Genomic DNA, 18,984 nt, shown 5'->3' on the forward strand with positions numbered 1-18,984 from the left:
AGTCGTATAGACAACCACTGAATACATGTTCCGAGACCTTAAAATCTTTACCAAGCCAGGTTATATGGCTCTCATCCCAAGTCATGACGCTCATACGACAAAACTTCATAAAACGGACTTCGAAGGTAACGCGCACAGTCAGCTTCAGACCAAAGTCAGGTAAATCTGGCTCGGGAACCTTGCATGCCCATGGACAATTCAGCGAAGACCACTCGGATTTCGCTCTCCATCGCACCAAGCGGGCAGCCGACTATGACACCCTGGTCACCCGTTCAGTTGAGCTCGTCCGCTGCCTCAGTTTGCCCGTTACCCGGACTTCGCGTGGCCAAGTTCTCCATCATAGCTTTGGCGCATCCGACCGGATCGGAAAGTCGTTTAATTGGGCCAGCCATGAAACCAGGGGACCACGGCTCGAAGAGCTCTAGGCACTACGACTTGTGGGCTCGGTGGGGTGGGCAACTTTGAATGGAGAACCCCAGACGCATGGCGGAGGATGGGGCCACAAACTCTCGCATTCTAGTTGACTCCGTAGACCCTATCCACAAGAGGAGACGCGCCCCTTCTGCCTTACAGGGAGCGCGTTCTTCGCGCGTCGATAGCGATCTAAAAATTGGTCAACTCTGCTATGTATCATGAAGAATTGCGAGCTTGAGCCGATCCGCATTACAAAACGTTTCGTTTCTCTCAGCCGTTTGAATATGAACTCGTACTTCATATGAGTTCACGGGGGTGTCAGGCTAGGCGATTGGCTCTGGCTTTGTCCACGCTAGACCGGCTCTCGTGCCTTGGCTGGCCACTAGATGACATTCCTAGCAACCACCAGGGCACTTTCTGGCATTCATGGGACCGAGCTTAGAGAGGTTGGCAATTAGTGTTCGAACTTTTTCGAGATCCGGGGTTAAAGCTACTAAAGCAGGAGTTGTGGATATCCAGCGGGGAAATTCACATATATACAAACGAGACCCCATCACTCCCCTGGAGAAAAGGGCCCGGATGGAGAACAAGCGCTCGAAACGACGCGCCAGCAACTGATACTCCCTGTCTGCATCAAAAGCGCTGCACTAGTTGGAGGTAGGAACGTGTTGATTTTTAACAATGTCGGAGAAGATTTCGAAGGCGAGCATCACCTCAGGTGTTGAGGAGGATAAAGTTGAAACATATGGAGACGACCCAGCCCTTGAAGCAAAACTTCGGAGGAAATTCGATCTGATGATCCTGCCTATTGTCACTGGAATATTCCTACTCGCTTTTATTGATAGGTGTGAAATATCCAAGTCCCTCTAAAAGCAGGTTGAGATACTGATCTAGCAATACAGGGCGAATGCTGGCAATGCACGAATCCTTGGTATGGCTAAGGACTTGGATCTTAGCGGATACCGGTTTAATATTGCAATGACCGGCTTCTACTGTAGCTACATCGTTCTTGAGATGTAAGCTCGAATCCTAGAAACCCGTCTGGATTGACTCTAAGCAATTGGAAGACCAGCAAATATGATGTGCAAATGGTTGGGACCCAAGATTTGGCTCTCCTTTCTTAGCTTTGGGTTCGGTATAGTTACGATGTGCACGGCGTTCATCACATCGTATGAAGGCCTTGTCGTCGGGAGAGTATTCCTTGGGGCACTTGAATCTGGGATCATGCCTGGAATCAGCTTCACCCTCTCTCAATTGTAAGTTTTTTTTTTTCCCCCAAAATTCCTTAACTGTAGGTGCTAATGTTATGCAAAGTTATCGCCGACATGAGCTTGCAACCAGGATAGGATTTTACTCCAGCGTTGCGCCTCTCAGGTAAGCACCTCTACATATGACCCCGGAAAGGCATCGCGTGCTGACGTTTGCAGCGGTGCATTCGGCGGGCTCCTGGCCACTGGCCTTAATAAAGTCCCTAAATGGGGAATGGTCCATGGTTGGAGGAATATTTTCTTCTTCGAGGGCCTGCTCTCCATCATTCTCAGCGTGATATCATACACCATGTTACCGAAATCGCCGGCTACAGCATCAGGTCTTACACCGGAAGAGCGATCTTACGCCGCATGGCGCATCGCCGAAGAGAGCAGATCTCATGTTCCGCAAAAGACTTCATCGAAACACTTTAAAATGGCTGTGTTCAACATCAATGTCAATATAATGGCATTTGCTTGTACCTGCACATTCCTTACCATGACTTCACTGTCCATTTTCCTTCCATCCATTCTGAACAGCATGGGATACAGCCCTGTCCAGTCACAGCTGATGTCTGTGCCCCCATTCGCGTGGTCTGCCGCTATCTGCCTCGCCATCGCGTATATCTCTGATCGAACAAAGTCTCGTGGTCTCTGGCTTCTGACAATCATGCCCTTCACCGCCGCTGGCTTCCTGGTACTGATCCTGGCGACCAAGCCGGCCATCCTCTACTTTGCTACCTTCCTTACGCTCACTGGATCATTCACTTGTGCACCAATGCTTGTGGCTTGGGCTGTCGATAACACTGCTGGCTCCAACGTCCGTGCTGTGAGTTCCGCTTATGTGGTCAGCATTGCAAATCTCGGAGGAATCGTGGCCACATGGACATATCTGCTTCCGGATGCGCCCAGGTATATTTCTGGCCATGCAATCAACTTCGGGGCAGCAGTGGTGTGCTGTGTTCTGATGACTATTGCAACAATATATCTCAGATGGCAGAACAAGCTGAAGGCAAGGGGTCACTACGACTATTTGTTACAAGGGCTCAATGAGGAAGAGCAGGCTGCGTTGGGACATAACCATCCCAGCTACAAGTACACGCCGTAACGCCGAGCTGGAGAAAATAAGCTAAGGGATGATTGTGTTATATGTGTGTGTACAGATCAGTTTAGAAGAAACATCATTCCTCTACGGAGTATTGGACTTCATAATTATTGATATAACAATAGACTAGAATAGAATGCTAACTAGTCTTTGTCTGCGCGCAGTGGGGACGTCTACAGTCAAAGCGGAGCTGTCCTACATAGCATCTTCTTTCCCCACGGGGTAACAACAAAGAGGCTTCGATCTTCCAAATGCGCTGAGAATTGCTCATGCCCCGCCACTTCCACCTCAGCCACGCGAGTCGGGTAACGATTGCAATAGATTCACCCTGATTGGTTCGGAGATTATGTCGGGCCTTTCCGATGCCAGGCTGGGTTTCAACTTCCAATTGGTTCGGTCTGGTGAGCGTCCCGCGAGCCCGGGACGCCATTCCCGAGAACTAACAATTTCGTCACCCGACAGCTCCGTGCCAGTTTCTATCCCCGGGTAAACGTAGTGTTACTTCGGGAGTTCGGGGGAAGGTTGGAATAACTCATCGATGGAGTTTCCGGCTTTCCGTGAATTTCCCGCTTGCCTGCGGGAGTTCCCCAGAAACTATCGCATAAGCCGCCCTTCAGCGCCCAGTATCGCGTTAGATGCATCCATCAATCTAGTAGCGCAAGACATTCCATAGAACAAGTTTTATCAGAATGCCTTTCAAAACAATAAACTCCAAGTCCCTCTACTACACCCTTACCCCCCCGTCCTCTACCTCCACCAGCAGCTCCAACCCACTCACCCTTCTCTTCATCCATGGTCTTGGATCTTCGTCTTCCTTCTACTTCCCTATCATCCCATACATCTCATCCCTAGGCCATCGCTGCATCACTCTTGACACCCATGGCAGTGGAGCATCGATCTACAACGCCGAGGCCGGCAATAGCATTTCCAGCATAGCATCTGATGCAACCAGCCTTTTGGATGCATTACAAATTGAGAAGGATGTGGTGGTGCTTGGTCACAGCATGGGCGGCATCGTTGCATCCCAGCTCGCCGCTTCCGATGTGAACGGGAGAGTCAAAGCCGTCGTCTTGATCGGGCCGGTGAATCCGAATCCCGCTGCCGCAGAAGTATTTGGAAAGAGAATAAAGATCGTTGAAGAGCGTAAGTTCAATCTCAATGCATATACTTGAACAATTCAAAAAGATAAACAAGCAACCAAAACAAACTGTAGAGCACGCTAATTTTGTTATCTTTCCAGAGGGCATGGAAGCTATGGCTACTACAATCCCACAAGCTGCAACGGGGACGCGCTGCAGCGCACTGGTTCGTGCTTTCATTCGACAATTACTCATCGGCACAAATCCCGATGGATACAATTCCCTGTGTCGTACCATTGCAGAGGCACCAGTCCCAGATTACGCAAGTATCAAAGTTCCCGTCCTGCTTTTGGCTGGCGAAGAGGACAAATCCGCTCCGCTCTCCGGATGCGAGAAGATTTTGGAAGGATATAAGAGTGAGATAAAGACTTTGAATGTGTTGAGTGGTGTTGGCCATTGGCATGTACTGGAAGCTCCGGAAGAAGTCCAGAAGGTGGTTGGCGCATTTTTGAGCGAGTTATCATAGATTGCAGTTTTAAAGAGGGCTATCAAGCCGGTGACAGGAAGCCACAAAAAATTAGGTAAATAGGATAATATAACCTATATCACATTTAAGATCGTAATCTTTCATGGCGACGTTCATTTTCTCCCTGCATTCTATAAAGAGCCGTTAGACTTCGTGACAACATCCTATCATGACCAGTACTTACCAAGAAAACCTGATAAAATCCAAGTTTTCTATCACTCCCCTCGCCTTCAAATACTGCTTTCGCGACCCAATCGGTCTCTTTCTGGCTTCCATCTTTCATGCCATATTTCACATTTCCTGCAAGCATGACCGTATTTGGACTCTCTGGAGATGTGAAGCATGTGTAGGTATGGTGTCGCGAGCATACTGCTGACCACATTCCTTGGCGAACTGTCAGAATATCTGTGAATTGGTCAGTAACCAGGTTGAACAATCACACATCCGTAGCGGTAGAGGCGCAATGCTAAGCTCATCAGGGATAGAGAAGGATGGATGAAAGTTGAACCATGTACGGTAATTACGTCATAAAAAGGGTGCTCTTACCCGCACGTCCAACGGCGACTTTGTCGCCCATGATCAATTTCGCATCTTCGGCGAAAAATGTAGGATACTTCTCATGTGCTGTACCGTCGTCTGAGGTCGCGAAAAAGGCTTTGAAGAAGTCACTAATGTCGGTCATGATGTCTATTGTTGTTTCTCGAAGTTTCGGACGGTGCTAGAAATGCAGAGCAGTCGCAAATAACAACAGACTGGAGGCGTGGTGTGAACTGCCTTTGATATTCGGTCGCGCCAAGAACCGACCATGTCGGTCCGAACATGTGGGCCTACACACCCGAGGATGGTTATCCATTGGTGGGAAATGATAGTCCGACTCCCAGCCGGTAAGTCCACCGGTGGCTCGTGCGGCAAAATGGAAATGCCGAATGCCAGTCATTCCAGGGATACCTACCAGCCGGGATAATGTCGAGGGTTCTGGTGGCAGTGACATAACCCGACTCAAAATAAAGTGGCACGATTCGCACCCAAGCCCATTATCCGATCTTATGATTCATTGGGTGTTTAGTTGGTACGCCGTCTCGCTCTGGCTGACCAGGCTCAGGAAATTATCAAAGTCCAACGAGTAATCCGGGGGAGAGATTTCCGCGATAGTCAAATTGGGACTCATATGAATTGGTTCACGATTACCATTTCCAGCTTGTGTCTCAGTAGTCGCTGGGGTAGCTTGCAAAGCCTGGTCATCCCTTGACGGGCGTCGATTTACGGCGTCCATGGGTTGCATCGGGCTGGTGTGGGAGCTGGTGTGCGAACCGGCGGCATCAGTCCCCTGCAATCGAGGCTTATCGCCAAAAAAGTTGGCAAACAACGCCTGGTTTGTATTTCTCGACGATGAAGGCGCTATTCGAGAGCCCGAGTCGCCGCTAATGGTCTCATGGAACGAGGTCAGGATTTGAAGGTACCGTTGCGCCAATGGATCAGTTTCCGCAAGATAGCGATGCAAGTCCAGAGATGTCTGCATAGCGCGATTGCTATCAGTGTCCCCGTAAACATTACAGAATGCGTTGGAGAAAACTATCAAGCTCGCAGAGAAGAGCCAGTAACTGTTGCGTTGATCAGTTCAATTGCTTGCAACTAGTTTATGGCGAGAGTACTCACATGACGAAAGGATCTCGACGAGGAAGCGCCCGCTTGAGAATGGCGGACTGGACGATATCAATGCTATATAGCGAAGCTCGCACACAGGCCGCCGAGAATGAATCCGTCTGCGCGGATGGGCTTCCGGGTCCTGATTTTGTGGCCTCAGGTGACCTCATATTCTCCCCATTACCCCTTGGGAGCCTAGCTTGGTTTAAGATCTTTTGTAAAAGGAATGGTCTTGTAAGCAAAATTACCCCATGGAAATAATACAAGTTAACATGTAGCTGGGCTAGAGTTGCTCGCGGGTCTTCATTTGGGAGGGAAATATTTCGCCAATGGAGAGAAGTTGGCAAGACGTCTTTCCATTCTTGAAACTGTTTGGAAGATTTCTGGACAAACTTCACCGATATTTTCCGTTCGGCGTACACAGAGCTGAGGATTTCTCCAAGTAAGCGAGCTGCGCGCACAGACGCCCTCAGTGCAGCGGTTTCGAGGACCTCCAATTCTGACATATGTTGGTCATCGTCCGCATCATCAGTGAACAAATCTGCTGCGTCACGACTACTAATACCATTCGGTCTTCCCAGAGATGCCGACAGGTAACAGTCCAAAATGTACATGCTTCTCCAAATGTTTTTCCTAGTAAAAAAGAGGCAATTATTAACGACTTAAATTCATTAACTCTCAAGGAACCACTGGTCAAAACTAACCGCAAGCGTTGGTCTGCGGGTGTAAATGCGGTAGCAGTAGTTTTTCTATGTAATCCAAGTGCATAAGCAGATCGAACCGCCATACCTTAAATGTAGTTAGACAAACGAGCCAATGATAATGAGGAACGGGGTTATATGCAAGGGTATCTAGACATACCGAAATAAGCCCATGCTGCATTTCGCTTCGCAATAGTAAGCATAAATAGAGTGATAAGCAAAAGTGCTTGGATAGAAGTGATGTCTCCATCTTCAAATCCCGAAACAGGGTCATTGAGGTGGGCGGCATTTAGGTAAAATATTTTCGCTCGCTCCGTGAGGTCAGACCCGAGTCTTTTTAGGATCTGGCTCTCGCGAAAATTATGCGCTACCGAGCTCTGGGACATTTGCAATCCGACTGCGAACACCAAGTTTAAAAGGCAAAGTCGGGACTGCTCCACGGACAAAGGATTCGAATATATCGTAGCAACCTCATTTATGAAAGCGTCTCTGTCGAGGACTTGTATAACCCCTACCGTCTAAGGGCTTGTTAGGAAATGCGTCATCAAATGCCACAGAAGCAGTAGAGCCAATCTCACGTTGGAGAAGAATGAATCAAGAAGAAATTCGGCCGCTTCTCTATCGGGAAGGACATGCGTCGGTTTCAACCCTGTGGATATCGGGAGCTCAAGGAGGCTATGCTTGTGAGGATCACTGGTGAAATCTGACACTCCGACTGTCTTCTCAACAAGCCTTCGGATCGTGTCAAGATACGATAGAGACGCCGAGTCACCAAGGTAGACTACAACAGACTTCGTTTTAGCAAAGCTCCATAATCAACAACCTGGCAGTCGTCAAGCTATACCCGGGAAAACAAAGGCATTTTCGGGGCGCTCAGGGCGATTGACAGAACGTACGCAGTCTTCCTCTTCCATCCTGGAGCATCCGAGATGCTTCGCTCAGGTGTTCCTCCTCATTAGGGTCTTGGAGCGGCGCACTATAGAAAAGGCTGCTGTTTGCCTGGATAGGCGCACCTTGGGCCTCCCCATATGGCCTTGGTGTGATTGCGGGATAGCCGGAAAGAGTTCGGGAGGCGTAATGGTTTGCGGCAGCGGTTCCCACGCCTGAGGCACCCAGTGAAAAAGGCGGTAGCGGTCGTTGTTCATTCAGCGTGTGCCGTCGAGGCTCAGACGACACGCTCGCGTACAGACATGGTAATGACTTTGCGGAACACGTCGCGCACGGTTGGAGCCCATTGCACTATCCCCAAGAGTACCAGATCAGCAAAGAGTATACGGAGCGGCCGAGTCGCGAAAGGTTGGGACGAAAGCGGGGATTATGTACCTTGAGCTTCTTCCGCCGACATGACAAGCATGCGACCCTAGTTCTATGCCTGGAGGTCGATAGCATTTTCAGAGGACGTCGACAATCACGGATTCATCGCAGTCAGGGCTCTCGTTTGCTGGAAGGGCGCAGGAATGGCGTCGAGGAAGAACACACAGGATTGCAGATCCGCGTTGTTCCATTGGCTGCGACGCACAGATTCCCCCACAGGGCAAAACACGCCAGTTAGCGCTAGTGGCACTGGCGTTTACCGGGGACGCAACTCAGACCGAAACATCAAACACACACAAAGGCGGGCCCCTAACACAGTGCCACGGGAGTGTTGGCAGTCACGCGGCGAGATTCACATTTTGCTTTACAGGAAATAACACTCCAGGTCGCTAGAAATGCAAGTGTATATTAACCATCTATGGGAGTACTTTCGGGTCTATCTCAGATGCGAGCAAGAAAAGTGACATATCACGTTTGAAATGTTCCAGTATCATGTTCAATATCTCCAGCATCAGCTATCGCTCAGTTTGACATCCTCATTCTTATGAAACTCCCACGCGGGCGCGTACGTGCCGTTGGGTGCACTGGCCCTTTGGAAACTGACCTCAACGCCCTCAATCTTCGCCACGGGAGTAATGACTGACACGTCGGCGTTAAAGCCATGCGAGCGCCAGGTCTCGCGATGCTGCGTAAACAGGTGTGGATGCTGCTTTTGCATAGTCTTCATAACTGTGCCAGAGATTTGGTCGACGCTGTGTTGGTGGCGCAGGGCAAAGAAACTCTCCTCTTGCCGGGATCGCAACTCGTCCTGGATTTTCTCGTCGTATTGGCCAACGCTGAATAGGAGCAGATCATATTGCATCAGCGAGGCACGGCCATGCCATGAGCCTCCTTTTGTCGCACGATGGTAAAGCCCAGTCAATGCAGCAATCGCCCCCATGGCTCCGGTACCATAATCGGAGATGGGAAACGGCGGAACAACGGGCTCATTCAATCCCATAAATTTACCCTGTGCCCAAGCTACACCACTTACCTACGGGGTCGTTAGTGAACGCAGCCTAGAAACCTCTGGATGTCTCTGGGGCACTTACGCAATCCGCAATCTGCTGCCATCCCGGTCTATAAGCCCATTCTCCGTCGTATCCAAAACAGTTCTCGTTCACGTATACGTAACCCTTCCCTCGCTTGACAGCGAGTCGTGAAAGAGCTTCTGGCCCATAGCCCAACTTCTCAAAAGTCCCGGGTCGGTAACCATCCAGAATAATATCCGCGTCAGCCAGCAACTCTTCAAACTTTGCCCGCCCTTCCTCGCTCTTGAGGTCAATGTCTGTGGTGCGCTTTCCCATGTTTACGTCAATTTGGAAAAATGGGACATCCGGAAGATTGGGACCCGTGACTTTCAGCACTTCAGCTCCGTATTCTGCAAGAATTCTTCCCATGACCGGGCCAGCAATGACACGGCAGAGTTCTATGACCTTGATACCCTGTAAAACACGAGGTTTCGTGCCAGCAGGGTCTGTGGGAAGAGGAACCGGTGGAGTAGTACTCTCTAAATTTTTCAACGACCACGGTGGCCGGCCAACATTGGCTTTGCCCTTTTGAAAAATATGTCAGTCGCTCTATCGAAGAAAGGGTTGCGGTTTATCGGAACCTACATGTGGTGTTGCGATGAAGTCCTCGTGTTTTAATGCAATAACTCCGGCCTGTCCGAGTTCCTTGTTCTTTTGTTCCAGCTCCTCGATGGTAAACTGCTGCACATGAGACTCGATTTCTTGTGCTATATCGTCTATTGTCTTCAAATCCGGTCTATATGGCGGCAATCCGATCATTCCCAGCGTCTTCGTCGCTTCCAACGAACCGTGGATGTGATAGTATGCGCCGGGAGTTTTCGTCGCATAAAGGTTCGCCGACATCCGGCGGTACGGGTTAGACTGCGCCTCAAGCAAGTCGGTGTCTATTCGCGCATAACGTTGTTAGCTGGAAACAAGTGGGAAGCAGCTTAGCTTACATGCCCTTTAGCTTTGCCCTCACCCCCTCATCGTACTTTCCGAGGCCATCGATGGTGGAAACGTATGCTTGGAAGAGGAAGCACGTCGCGTGCTCCAAGTTGATATCGATTTTGCGAGCACGGGTTCCATACTTCAAGTTCGCCAATGAGGCGGCGACGAGAGCTTCAATTCCCTTGAGTGCGGATGAAGTTTCGGTTTCTTTGAGCGGAATGGGGAAGTAGACAGTGTCCTTCTCTGAGGTAAACACTACATCTTTAGCGATTGCTTCAGTGTCTGATGGTAAGCAGAGTTCATCTTTCAACCCGCAGAGCAAGTCGAAGATGCGCTGCGTCTCATGCAGCGGCGAATAATCTAACAACGGCATCTTAATCAACCAAGCACTCTATGTGGTTAGGTAGGTAGGTTTGGTTCGAAGATTGATAGGATTCAGGAACTCTGAACGTTCTCCAAGCCGGAGACTTATCAGATCTACCAAAAGGAAGAAGTCCAAAGACGCCATCAGCGTGAAACTAGCCGTTAGCATTGCAACCCGGCAAAGAGTTTCGTCACACCCCGAATGTCTTTCGTTATCGTACTTCGGCCCCAAATCTCCCGCTGGACTCGCCATGACGGTTGGTGCGCATCTTAATTAGTCCGCCCCGCTTGGCAATGCTGTGGTTCCGCTCTCCGATCCGAAACCTTGAGACAAACGCGGAAGCTAATCCTATTATAGTTTAGCTCATCCGATGAGCTAAAGCCTCCGATTGGTCAGGATTTAACTCGATGGCCTCATCCTATTGGTTCGGCCTCTCCAGGCTGTTCTCGGCCAAATGCCGACAGCCGGCATCAGGAACAAAAGCAGAGTCGAAAGACGTTTCTAAACTCGAGAAACTGTATAATCAAGGTCGGAGTCACGATAGTCTTGGAAAGCCATCTGTGCGTGGATGTGTCCATTTATGTGTGACGGCCGCTTGTGTAACTCTAGCAATGCAAAAGAAAATATGAAGACGTTTATTTTTAATCTACATTAATAATGCTTTTACTCTAGTTATATAGTGTATGGAGTACTCCGTGCGCAATGGATTCAAGGATCTCGAGGCGGAACCAGGTGCCTCGGGGTGTGGACAAGTCGTTGAAATCTGATGACAAATCCTAAGTTTCAAAGTTTCCAAATGGCCGAGACCCAAGCAGTTACGCTGCGAGTTTACTCTTGGAATGGTCGTGTTGGTTGGAGAGAAACCCATTGACATTTGTCAACATTTCTGATACCCCTAGGGACCTTAGAATATCGTTATCCAAGTTTGCAAAGTTGGAACAGTTTCAGACGCATAACTAAATCAACGGTTTGGCTCCCATTTAAGTCAAAACCCACGATTGCTCGTAGCATACCGCCCATATATTCTTTCTCAAAACATCCTCTTAAAACATCCAAGGCACCTTTCTTTTACTTGCACTATTTTGCCATGGCAGCTTTTCTGCTTGCAGAGAGCGCATCATGGCACGAGGGCGAAGAGAAGATGCACAAGTTGATGCGTGTGCCATACGAAGACAACCCCACGGTTCTCAACCTCAGACCTGGTGGTGGTTATTTTGTGCAAACATCGCCCTTGATGGCAATAGGAACACTCGATAAAGAAGGCCGCCCATGGACGACTGTGTTAGGTGGTGATCCTGGCTTTGCCGGCGAGATTGCGCCGTCGATCATCGCCGCCAGAAATACCGTTGATTTCAAATACAATCCGGTCCTAGAAGCGTTGGTTGATGGTAAAAATGATGGGGAAATAGTCAAGTTCGAGGATTCTGGGAGGTTAATGGCCGCTTTGCCTATTGATCTCGAGAATAGGAGACGAGTGAAGCTGATGGGACGAATGATTGCGGCCTGTGTGAGTAAGGGTGATTCAGATCGAAGCAAATCCGAACATACTGGGATGGCTCAGCTTGTCTTCAAGGTCACCGCCAGTCTAGGTGCGTATCGTAGGCAGTGGGATAGACTGTATCAGTTGCTGACACGGAAAAAGGCAATTGCCCCAAATATATAAACAAGAAACACATTGTTCCAGCTCAGCCAGAGCCTACATTGATATCTAACTCGCCCCAGCTGCCTCAGGGTGCAATCGATCTACTTAATCGGGCAGATACTCTATTTCTATCAACAACCCATCGTCAAGAATCTATGGACACTAACATCAGGGGTGGGCCCCGCGGTTTTGTCCGAATTTTGTCAAACGAACCAAGTGGAGCTGTCCTTGTATACCCAGAGTACTCGGGAAATCGACTATATCAGTCTCTCGGGAACCTTCAGACTACACCGTGTGCCGGCTTTGTCTTCCCGGATTTCGAAACTGGAAACGTACTTTATGCGACTGGAGACACGGAAATTTTCGTTGGCAAAGATGCCGCTACCCTCTTGCCTCGATCAAATCTCGTCGTTAAAATCAAATTAACAGCCGCAAGATACGTTAAAAATGGGCTCCCATTTCGTGGAATATCCGGAGATCCTTCTCCCTACAACCCATCCATGCGATATCTTCCCATCGAGAGAGTCACGCCTGGTACACAAATACCAGAAGAAAAAGAAGTCCCAGCAAGGTTAATAAAAAAGGAAGTGATCACACCAACCATCTACCGGTTCCGCTTCCAAATAATGAATCCTTCAATTGTAGGGAAGTGGGATCCAGGGCAGTATGCTACTCTTTCTTTTAAGGATGAACTGGATATGGGGTACAGCCATATGCAGGACGATGACCCAACGAGCATCAATGATGATTATATCCGCACTTTTACAGTCTCGTCACACCCAGGCCGTAATCTATCGCAAGACGAGTTTGAAATCACAATGCGGAAGAAGGGTAGAGTCACAAACCACCTATTCAGAGCTAACGAGCGAAGTGGAATGGAAGTTTCACTGCGTGGTTTTGATGGAAGTTTTCGGTTTGAAAGCTCTGGCGCTGCGAATAGAATCCTCCCTTGCATTGCAGGCGGAATAGGCATCACACCGATAATTGCACTGCTACATACCATCGATATTTCTCGAATCCATCTGTACTGGTCGGTAGCTGTACGGGACATTGGTATTGTACACGACACTTTTGAGCAATTCCCCGAGCTCCCGAACTCCACGGTTCTCTTCCTCACGGGCTTACAGGGAGTGGAAGCCATGCTTGGGGAAGCGGATAAAGGCATGCTAGAATCAGTGGCCAAGTCTAACGCCCGGATAGAGCATCGACGGCTGGATGTTAAAGACTTAGTTCTCGATGGAACAGAGGAGTGGTATCTTTGTGGCAGCCCTAGATTAAGAAAGAGTGTGACGGATTGGCTTCGTGGAAAGAGGGTTATATGTGAGGATTTTGATTATTGATACGTTGATATTCTTTAAGTCCGAGAAATGACATGCTCACGACAGAGTAATCACCCTTAAGCTCAAGAAGATTAGCTTTAGCATTGAAGCCATCAGATAATTAAGCAATAAAATACCTTGTATACCTAGAGACGTCATTAATCACAACCATCAAGGGCGGAGTGGACGCGCCAGTCTTTCTGCCTCACCGCAGCTCTCCGCTCTCCGAATTGAGATATTTACCTAGCTATATCTCCACGGCTCATTCCATCTTTTTATAATTTTGTTTTTTCTCCGCCTTAGTATCTTGCATTCGGTTCAGATTCCCCGCTAATACCGGTTCGAGAAATTTTAACACCTCCTTCACCATGACTTCATATGAAGGTAGCGTTGCCTCCACTCCGTAACGGTCTTATGGGCTGCTTCTACGGAGTAGAGTGGCATCCATATTGTCTAAGCATCTGGAGAGCTAACAGGTCTTTTAATTATCTGCTCCGTAAAGTCGAACATTCGACCACTCCCGACACCAATACTCGATCCACTAGTGAATCGCGACCCAACCCACGACACCGCCGCCCCGACCTGTCGACTTTTTTTGCAACACTCAACGAAATAAGCCATAACCCATCTGAACCGCGAACACGGCCCTATGCCGTGCCTGTACCGGGCGACGTGAGCGCTGCGTTTCGTTCCCTTGCGGAGGCGCTCGATGTGATTCGGCGGGAGACAGAAAGCGGAGGCGATGCGCCGCTCCCTGTGTATGACGGGCGGGAGCCAGAGGGACTGGCAGAAGGCGCTGACGGAGGCTTAATTGGCCAGATGATAAGGACGTTGCTGCAGGATGCGGAAGCCCCTCCACGGGAAGTGGAAGGCGTTAGCGAGGTGTTTGTTGATGGTATAATACCCGGAATCTACACTTCTACAAGGACTTTATGATTAACATGAACCCGCAGCTCTGGATCGTGTTCCAGCTTCTTCGCTAAAGCCTTCTCAATCGTGTCCTATCTGCAACACCTCTTTTCTAGATGATCCGTACCCGCTTGTCGTCCGTTTGCCTTGTCATACATCGCATCTTTTCGATCTCGAATGTGTGAGACCTTGGCTCCGCTTGCGAGGCACATGTCCCCTGGATAGGTTTGATTTTGGGCAGAAAGAGCGGGACAAGGAGCGAGAGAGAATAGAGAGGATGATGAAGAGAGGAACAGCCACTGAGGACGATCAAGATGAAGATTGGGATGGCATGTACGGGTAATACAGCCCGTTGTGTGAATCTGAAATAGTCCGCAAACCCTTAACATTTACAGCAATGCCTTGGGGGAGATTCTTGTTGATTCATATATTGGTACCATACCGTCTATATCTCACCAGATCCTTACTTGCATACCCTTCCACGGTTTGTTCGCTCTTTTCAACTTATTCCCTACCATTTCATAGCATATATTCATGGTAAGATCCCATTGATATATACCCATATTATCACCTATTCCCGAATTATTCCTTTCCTTTGGTCAAACCTCTTATTTATTTCACAAATCTTTTCGAGTTCCATGACGTTGGACTTACCACATAAGAATATTGATGCTACGGCTGGTGCTTTCATAGTCAACCTCTAGAAGGGAGATTTGGCAAAAGGAAGAGAACCGCAGAAAGGGCAAGGGCCGTGGAGACCAGATTTCTGATGGAGATCTAGCCGCGAGAGTGTATCTCGGAGAATTGCAACGGACTCAACTCATCTTTGCAAATACACGCGTAACTCGAAGCATTGCAAAGATAGAGCCTGATGACAACCATTCTGCAAAAACACTGACGGAAAGAAGCCAGTGCAAGTCTAAGCAGTGAAATCGCGCCTTCTGGAAGTTGTCGAGACGAGAACCGACGGGCTTCACAAAGCCATGAAGGAGAAATCGGTAATACCTTAAACAGAGACTTAAGCAAACGGCATGATTGCATCCCGCATAACCAGAGTTTAACTCATAAACCTGGGGCTTGTAATAGCCTCCATGATTATATTTTGAGATGTATGTACCCGGGCACTCTTTGCCACATGGAGGCTTGTCTTTCCTCGGTATGAAGCAGACTCTCACCTGTATCTCATCGTGCAGAGGTTGAACTGGCACATTGTTTCAGCTTCGGTCATGGAAATATTAAAAAAGAAAGGCCCAATTTCGAAGTCAACATAAGGGACTAAAGTCAAGAATATGGGCGCCTGAGTGAAACTAGGATGCATAGGCAATGATCCTTTTCTTACCAGAAGAGTCAGTGGTTAGTCTCGATCAGTGTAGATGTCTTTATTCCTATCCATAATAAAGCAGTTTAGCAGGCAGTGATACAAACTTAAAATCCAGTAAAGTCTTAGTGCTTGGCCTCCCTAGGAACCACGTAGCTGCACATGATAGTGGGTCTTGTTCATATTCAGATGCATGCTCTAACTACGAATATCAAAGGTCAAAAGACAAAAGATATCAGTATATCAAATACATTCAAAACCGACTCACACAGGCGAAAACTTCCTGCCTATTATTGTCTTCTGTCGATCCCCGAGGGGCCCGCAACAGCAGCATTTGCGTCTTTCTTCCGGATAGACAGCTTCCCAACTTCATCGAGAACAGCCTCATAGCCACTCCTTTCCAGCAGTCCACCCTCATCCTTCATCACCTCCCGCGCCTCCAACTCCTCAACCACTCTTTGATTCTCTCTATTGCCCTCGAGCAGAAACTTCAGACACATGACGGCGTGCTCTTTAATGTAAGGATTATGCGCATCAAAACTGGTGCACGATAAAATTGTTTCGACCCCACCATACTTGCGAATCTGGTTTTGAACTTCTGGGCACTTCCAAACAAGCGAAGAAAGCACGAGAATGACAAGCTTCTTGAGGTTGCGCCATTCAAATTCAGAAGGATCTTCGTTACCCATTGGAGGAGATGGTGCTCTTGATTCAGCGCTGACGGTAGCTGCATCCGTTGGCTCAGGATCATTGGGCTCATATGGGCGTTCTACGGCGACCGGAGCGGCACTTCCGGGCTGTGCTGATTCCTTGGGTGTTTGGGGAGCTCTTGACGCAGCAGCAGTGAGGGAGCTAAGGCTTCCCTTCGGAATACTCGCCTCCAACTCTTTGATTAATGTGACCAAGTCATATACAATCTCCCATTGTACCAGAAGATTCTTCCATTCAGTGTTCTCGGTAAGAACGGCGAAGAATTCCAAGAACTGGTATACACCTTCGTACACACGTTCCATGTCCCACAAATTTAACGGGAAGTCTTCTGGAAGAGCATGGCCGGCGCGAATCTGACCTTGAAGGTAGATGAGGGCACATGTTTCCGGAATGATATTTCCACGAAAGATGGTAAAGATATAGCGGACGGTCAACACGTCAACCTTGGTAACGGGGACAGAACTCCGACCTGTTGGTGTTTCTGTGGCGGAAGTAATATTGGGAGGAGAGTATTTGGCCCTGAAAATATGCGTAAGGATCTTGATAACCACAGCTTGTGCCGGTGAGATGATGTCTTTAGCTTGGCCAAAGTCGGAATAAGCGTGAGACATTAACCCATTTTTGAGAACGGCTTCCATGATTTGCACCATCATCTTAAAGTAAAGCTCATCGTCTGGAAGGTCCCATGCCGCAATGAATATGAGAAGTTCCCTTAGGAGATTTCGACCCGTATCCTGTGCCAGCAGAATATGGCATCTAACAGCTTGCATGTTCTTGGTACCAGGCTTCTGAGGCCCCTTTGGGCCGAAACTATCCACGATACCGGCCTGGATAATCATAGGCAAGGCTTCAATTTCCGAGGGGCCAAGAACAAGTGGAATGTCAGTTAACAAACCGCGCTGCTGGTCGCCCGGTCGGCCTCGGTAATCATCGTCGTCATCTTCCTCGTCTTCATCCTCCTCGCCACTCGCATCCGCCAATCCGTCAGTACCACGCGAATCGTCATCACCTCGCATACCACGTCTCTCTGAAGAATCATACTGGCTATCCCCTTCAACCATATCAGGAGAGGTTTCTTGCAAACGAGCCATCAGTTCGTCCTTAGCCTCCTGCAAAGTCTCGGCAGCCGACTGAGCCGAGCGAGTCATCATTCTGTCTTCAGCAGTGACAGGCGCATCGACTGCTGCGATTGCACCGTATTCATCTAAATCTGGCAAATCTGTCCAACAAGTACGTGGGTATCCGGTGGTGGCAGTTCGATCGATGCTCAGAATGGGCTTTTTGCGCGCTTCTTCCTCCTCTCTGCTGGGTCCACCTTGGCGCTCGTTCAGGTCTGCCCAACCGTCCACTTTGGCACCCAGAATCGCAGTAAGCGCGGCACGGATTTCTTTAACTCGTTCTGGGTCCTTACCCATTTGCTGAATCTCCTTCAAATTTCTCCCAAGTAGCTTCTCCATATGATCCTTGATATTTGCCAGCAACAGCATGGCAGCTTCTTCCTTAATGGTAGCTGGCTCTCGAGGGAATGTGGATATTGTTTCCAACAAGAGGTCTTCAGCAGTTTGGTCGTAAAGTGTCCTTAACGGCGGATTGACCAATCTCTCACCAGCTCTGACAATAGGAGCTACACCTTGTGCGGTAGCATGAGATTGATCTAGTGGCTCCATGTGTGTGATTATACTGGACTCCCCATTTTGGTGATAGCCAAACAAATCTAGCCATAACACTAGTTTTCGGTGCTCATTGTGCATAATGAAGTTGTGAAGAAACTGCAAGCAAGTTATCAATAATCTCTTATAGAGACTAACAACTTTCTGCCATCGTTCTTCATTTCTTGGGTTGCTCTCCCCATCATATCCTCTTGCTGTGACTCTCACACAAGTATCAATCAGCATTAAGATGCGTTGGTCGAAGCCCTTTTCGGCAGCCAAGTTCTGGGCTCTTTTCGTTGTGGCAAGCAAGTTTCGCGCGATCGTGCACAGGTCATTGAGACGTTCGATATCTTTAACCAGAGAGAAGTAATTATAAGCGATTAAATTAGCGGAAGACCCATCATAATTCGCAGTCGCAGGATTCTTCCAAGCAAAAGATTGCGACTCGAGGACAGGGATAGCTTTTGTTAAGACATCCGTGAGCCCCTGCCATATCGCAGGAGAGAAACCGAGGTTTTGTCTATTGACGGAGCAATCAGCAACGCATACAATCGAATCAAACCGGATCGGTAGAGAGAGTGATTAATCGCGGGAAATATATATATCACACCTAACATCGCTCTCTTGGTGACTCTTGTAGAGAATCTGCTTTCCTGCCAGTAACATATGCTCTAGTCTCTTATCATCAATCATCCCACGCGTCTCATAGTGGCTCAATGTCCCCGCCAGGACGACTTTCAAAAGAAGCTCTGGTGCAGTACATTTAGCCCTATCATGATTTGCTGACTGGTCTATTGCCCCTTGATTTGCTGTAGAAGCCATTATGGCTAGGTGAAGAGAAAAAGATGAACAGTCCAGGTGTTAAAAGAAGCGATGGAGAGAATTGGATTGTTGGTGTTGCTCGAGTTGATTTTTGATAACTAGTTAGCGGAATGGACAATAGTTTCACCGACTGCGCTCACGTCCACAACGTGGAGTAGATTTATTGATTGAGCTTTGTTATATTATAACTACAGAAAAGTTACACTACTCCATGATA

At 48.5% G+C, this 18,984-nt stretch overlaps 8 protein-coding genes across 8 annotated transcripts; 4 read left to right on the forward strand and 4 right to left on the reverse strand.

Moving 5' to 3' along the window:
* The first annotated feature begins 845 nt into the window (after positions 1 to 845).
* Positions 846 to 2,845, forward strand: D8B26_001878 (uncharacterized protein). Its single transcript, XM_003065840.2, has 5 exons — positions 846 to 1,259; positions 1,317 to 1,430; positions 1,482 to 1,670; positions 1,729 to 1,788; positions 1,842 to 2,845. The coding sequence occupies exons 1-5, from the start codon at positions 1,096 to 1,098 to the stop codon at positions 2,767 to 2,769; spliced, it is 1,455 nt and encodes a 484-aa protein (XP_003065886.1). The 5' UTR covers positions 846 to 1,095; the 3' UTR covers positions 2,770 to 2,845.
* Positions 2,846 to 3,455: 610 nt separating this feature from the next.
* D8B26_001879 (uncharacterized protein) lies at positions 3,456 to 4,451 on the forward strand (the record flags this gene model as incomplete). Its single annotated transcript, XM_003065841.2, has 2 exons — positions 3,456 to 3,909; positions 4,007 to 4,451. 2 exons carry the CDS (start codon positions 3,456 to 3,458, stop codon positions 4,369 to 4,371), a joined length of 819 nt encoding a protein of 272 aa, XP_003065887.1. The 3' UTR covers positions 4,372 to 4,451.
* A 33-nt stretch (positions 4,452 to 4,484) lies between these two features.
* On the reverse strand, positions 4,485 to 5,053 carry D8B26_001880 (uncharacterized protein; the record flags this gene model as incomplete). Its single annotated transcript, XM_066123656.1, has 3 exons — positions 4,485 to 4,502; positions 4,556 to 4,776; positions 4,918 to 5,053. The coding sequence occupies 3 exons, from the start codon at positions 5,051 to 5,053 to the stop codon at positions 4,485 to 4,487; spliced, it is 375 nt and encodes a 124-aa protein (XP_065979731.1).
* Positions 5,054 to 5,422: 369 nt separating this feature from the next.
* D8B26_001881 (uncharacterized protein) lies at positions 5,423 to 8,105 on the reverse strand (the record flags this gene model as incomplete). The annotated part of the gene is made up of 7 exons (XM_003065842.2): positions 5,423 to 5,972; positions 6,028 to 6,648; positions 6,720 to 6,804; positions 6,877 to 7,234; positions 7,295 to 7,497; positions 7,613 to 7,955; positions 8,040 to 8,105. 7 exons carry the CDS (start codon positions 8,103 to 8,105, stop codon positions 5,423 to 5,425), a joined length of 2,226 nt encoding a protein of 741 aa, XP_003065888.2.
* A 436-nt stretch (positions 8,106 to 8,541) lies between these two features.
* On the reverse strand, positions 8,542 to 10,646 carry D8B26_001882 (uncharacterized protein; the record flags this gene model as incomplete). Its single annotated transcript, XM_066123657.1, has 5 exons — positions 8,542 to 9,063; positions 9,122 to 9,625; positions 9,686 to 9,961; positions 10,062 to 10,421; positions 10,512 to 10,646. The coding sequence occupies 5 exons, from the start codon at positions 10,644 to 10,646 to the stop codon at positions 8,542 to 8,544; spliced, it is 1,797 nt and encodes a 598-aa protein (XP_065979732.1).
* An 835-nt stretch (positions 10,647 to 11,481) lies between these two features.
* D8B26_001883 (uncharacterized protein) lies at positions 11,482 to 13,376 on the forward strand (the record flags this gene model as incomplete). Its single annotated transcript, XM_003065844.2, has 2 exons — positions 11,482 to 11,983; positions 12,037 to 13,376. The coding sequence occupies 2 exons, from the start codon at positions 11,482 to 11,484 to the stop codon at positions 13,374 to 13,376; spliced, it is 1,842 nt and encodes a 613-aa protein (XP_003065890.2).
* A 270-nt stretch (positions 13,377 to 13,646) lies between these two features.
* D8B26_001884 (uncharacterized protein) lies at positions 13,647 to 14,768 on the forward strand. Its single transcript, XM_066123658.1, has 3 exons — positions 13,647 to 13,739; positions 13,858 to 14,250; positions 14,309 to 14,768. Exons 1-3 carry the CDS (start codon positions 13,724 to 13,726, stop codon positions 14,605 to 14,607), a joined length of 708 nt encoding a protein of 235 aa, XP_065979733.1. The 5' UTR covers positions 13,647 to 13,723; the 3' UTR covers positions 14,608 to 14,768.
* Positions 14,769 to 15,749: 981 nt separating this feature from the next.
* On the reverse strand, positions 15,750 to 18,347 carry CTR86 (copper transport protein). The gene is made up of 2 exons (XM_066123659.1): positions 17,705 to 18,347; positions 15,750 to 17,641 (listed from the first exon to the last, which is right to left on the reverse strand). The coding sequence occupies exons 1-2, from the start codon at positions 18,186 to 18,188 to the stop codon at positions 15,873 to 15,875; spliced, it is 2,253 nt and encodes a 750-aa protein (XP_065979734.1). The 5' UTR covers positions 18,189 to 18,347; the 3' UTR covers positions 15,750 to 15,872.
* Between the last annotated feature and the right edge of the window lie 637 nt (positions 18,348 to 18,984).

Source organism: Coccidioides posadasii, chromosome 1 (genome assembly GCF_018416015.2).
Source record: "Coccidioides posadasii str. Silveira chromosome 1, complete sequence".
In the NCBI taxonomy this organism is placed as follows: domain Eukaryota; kingdom Fungi; phylum Ascomycota; class Eurotiomycetes; order Onygenales; family Onygenaceae; genus Coccidioides; species Coccidioides posadasii.

Coding starts and splice junctions, on each gene's coding strand:
- D8B26_001884 (XM_066123658.1), top strand. Junction 14,251..14,308: donor TAGCGAGGTGTTTGTTGATG/GTATAATACCCG, acceptor ATGAACCCGCAG/CTCTGGATCGTGTTCCAGCT.
- CTR86 (XM_066123659.1), bottom strand. CDS start 18,188: ATGCTGATTGATACTTGTGTGAGAGTCACAGCAAGAGGATATGATGGG. Junction 17,642..17,704: donor GAAGGAGATTCAGCAAATGG/GTAAGGACCCAG, acceptor TGGGTGCCAAAG/TGGACGGTTGGGCAGACCTG.
- D8B26_001878 (XM_003065840.2), top strand. CDS start 1,096: ATGTCGGAGAAGATTTCGAAGGCGAGCATCACCTCAGGTGTTGAGGAG. Junction 1,260..1,316: donor CTACTCGCTTTTATTGATAG/GTGTGAAATATC, acceptor CTAGCAATACAG/GGCGAATGCTGGCAATGCAC. Junction 1,671..1,728: donor AGCTTCACCCTCTCTCAATT/GTAAGTTTTTTT, acceptor TGTTATGCAAAG/TTATCGCCGACATGAGCTTG.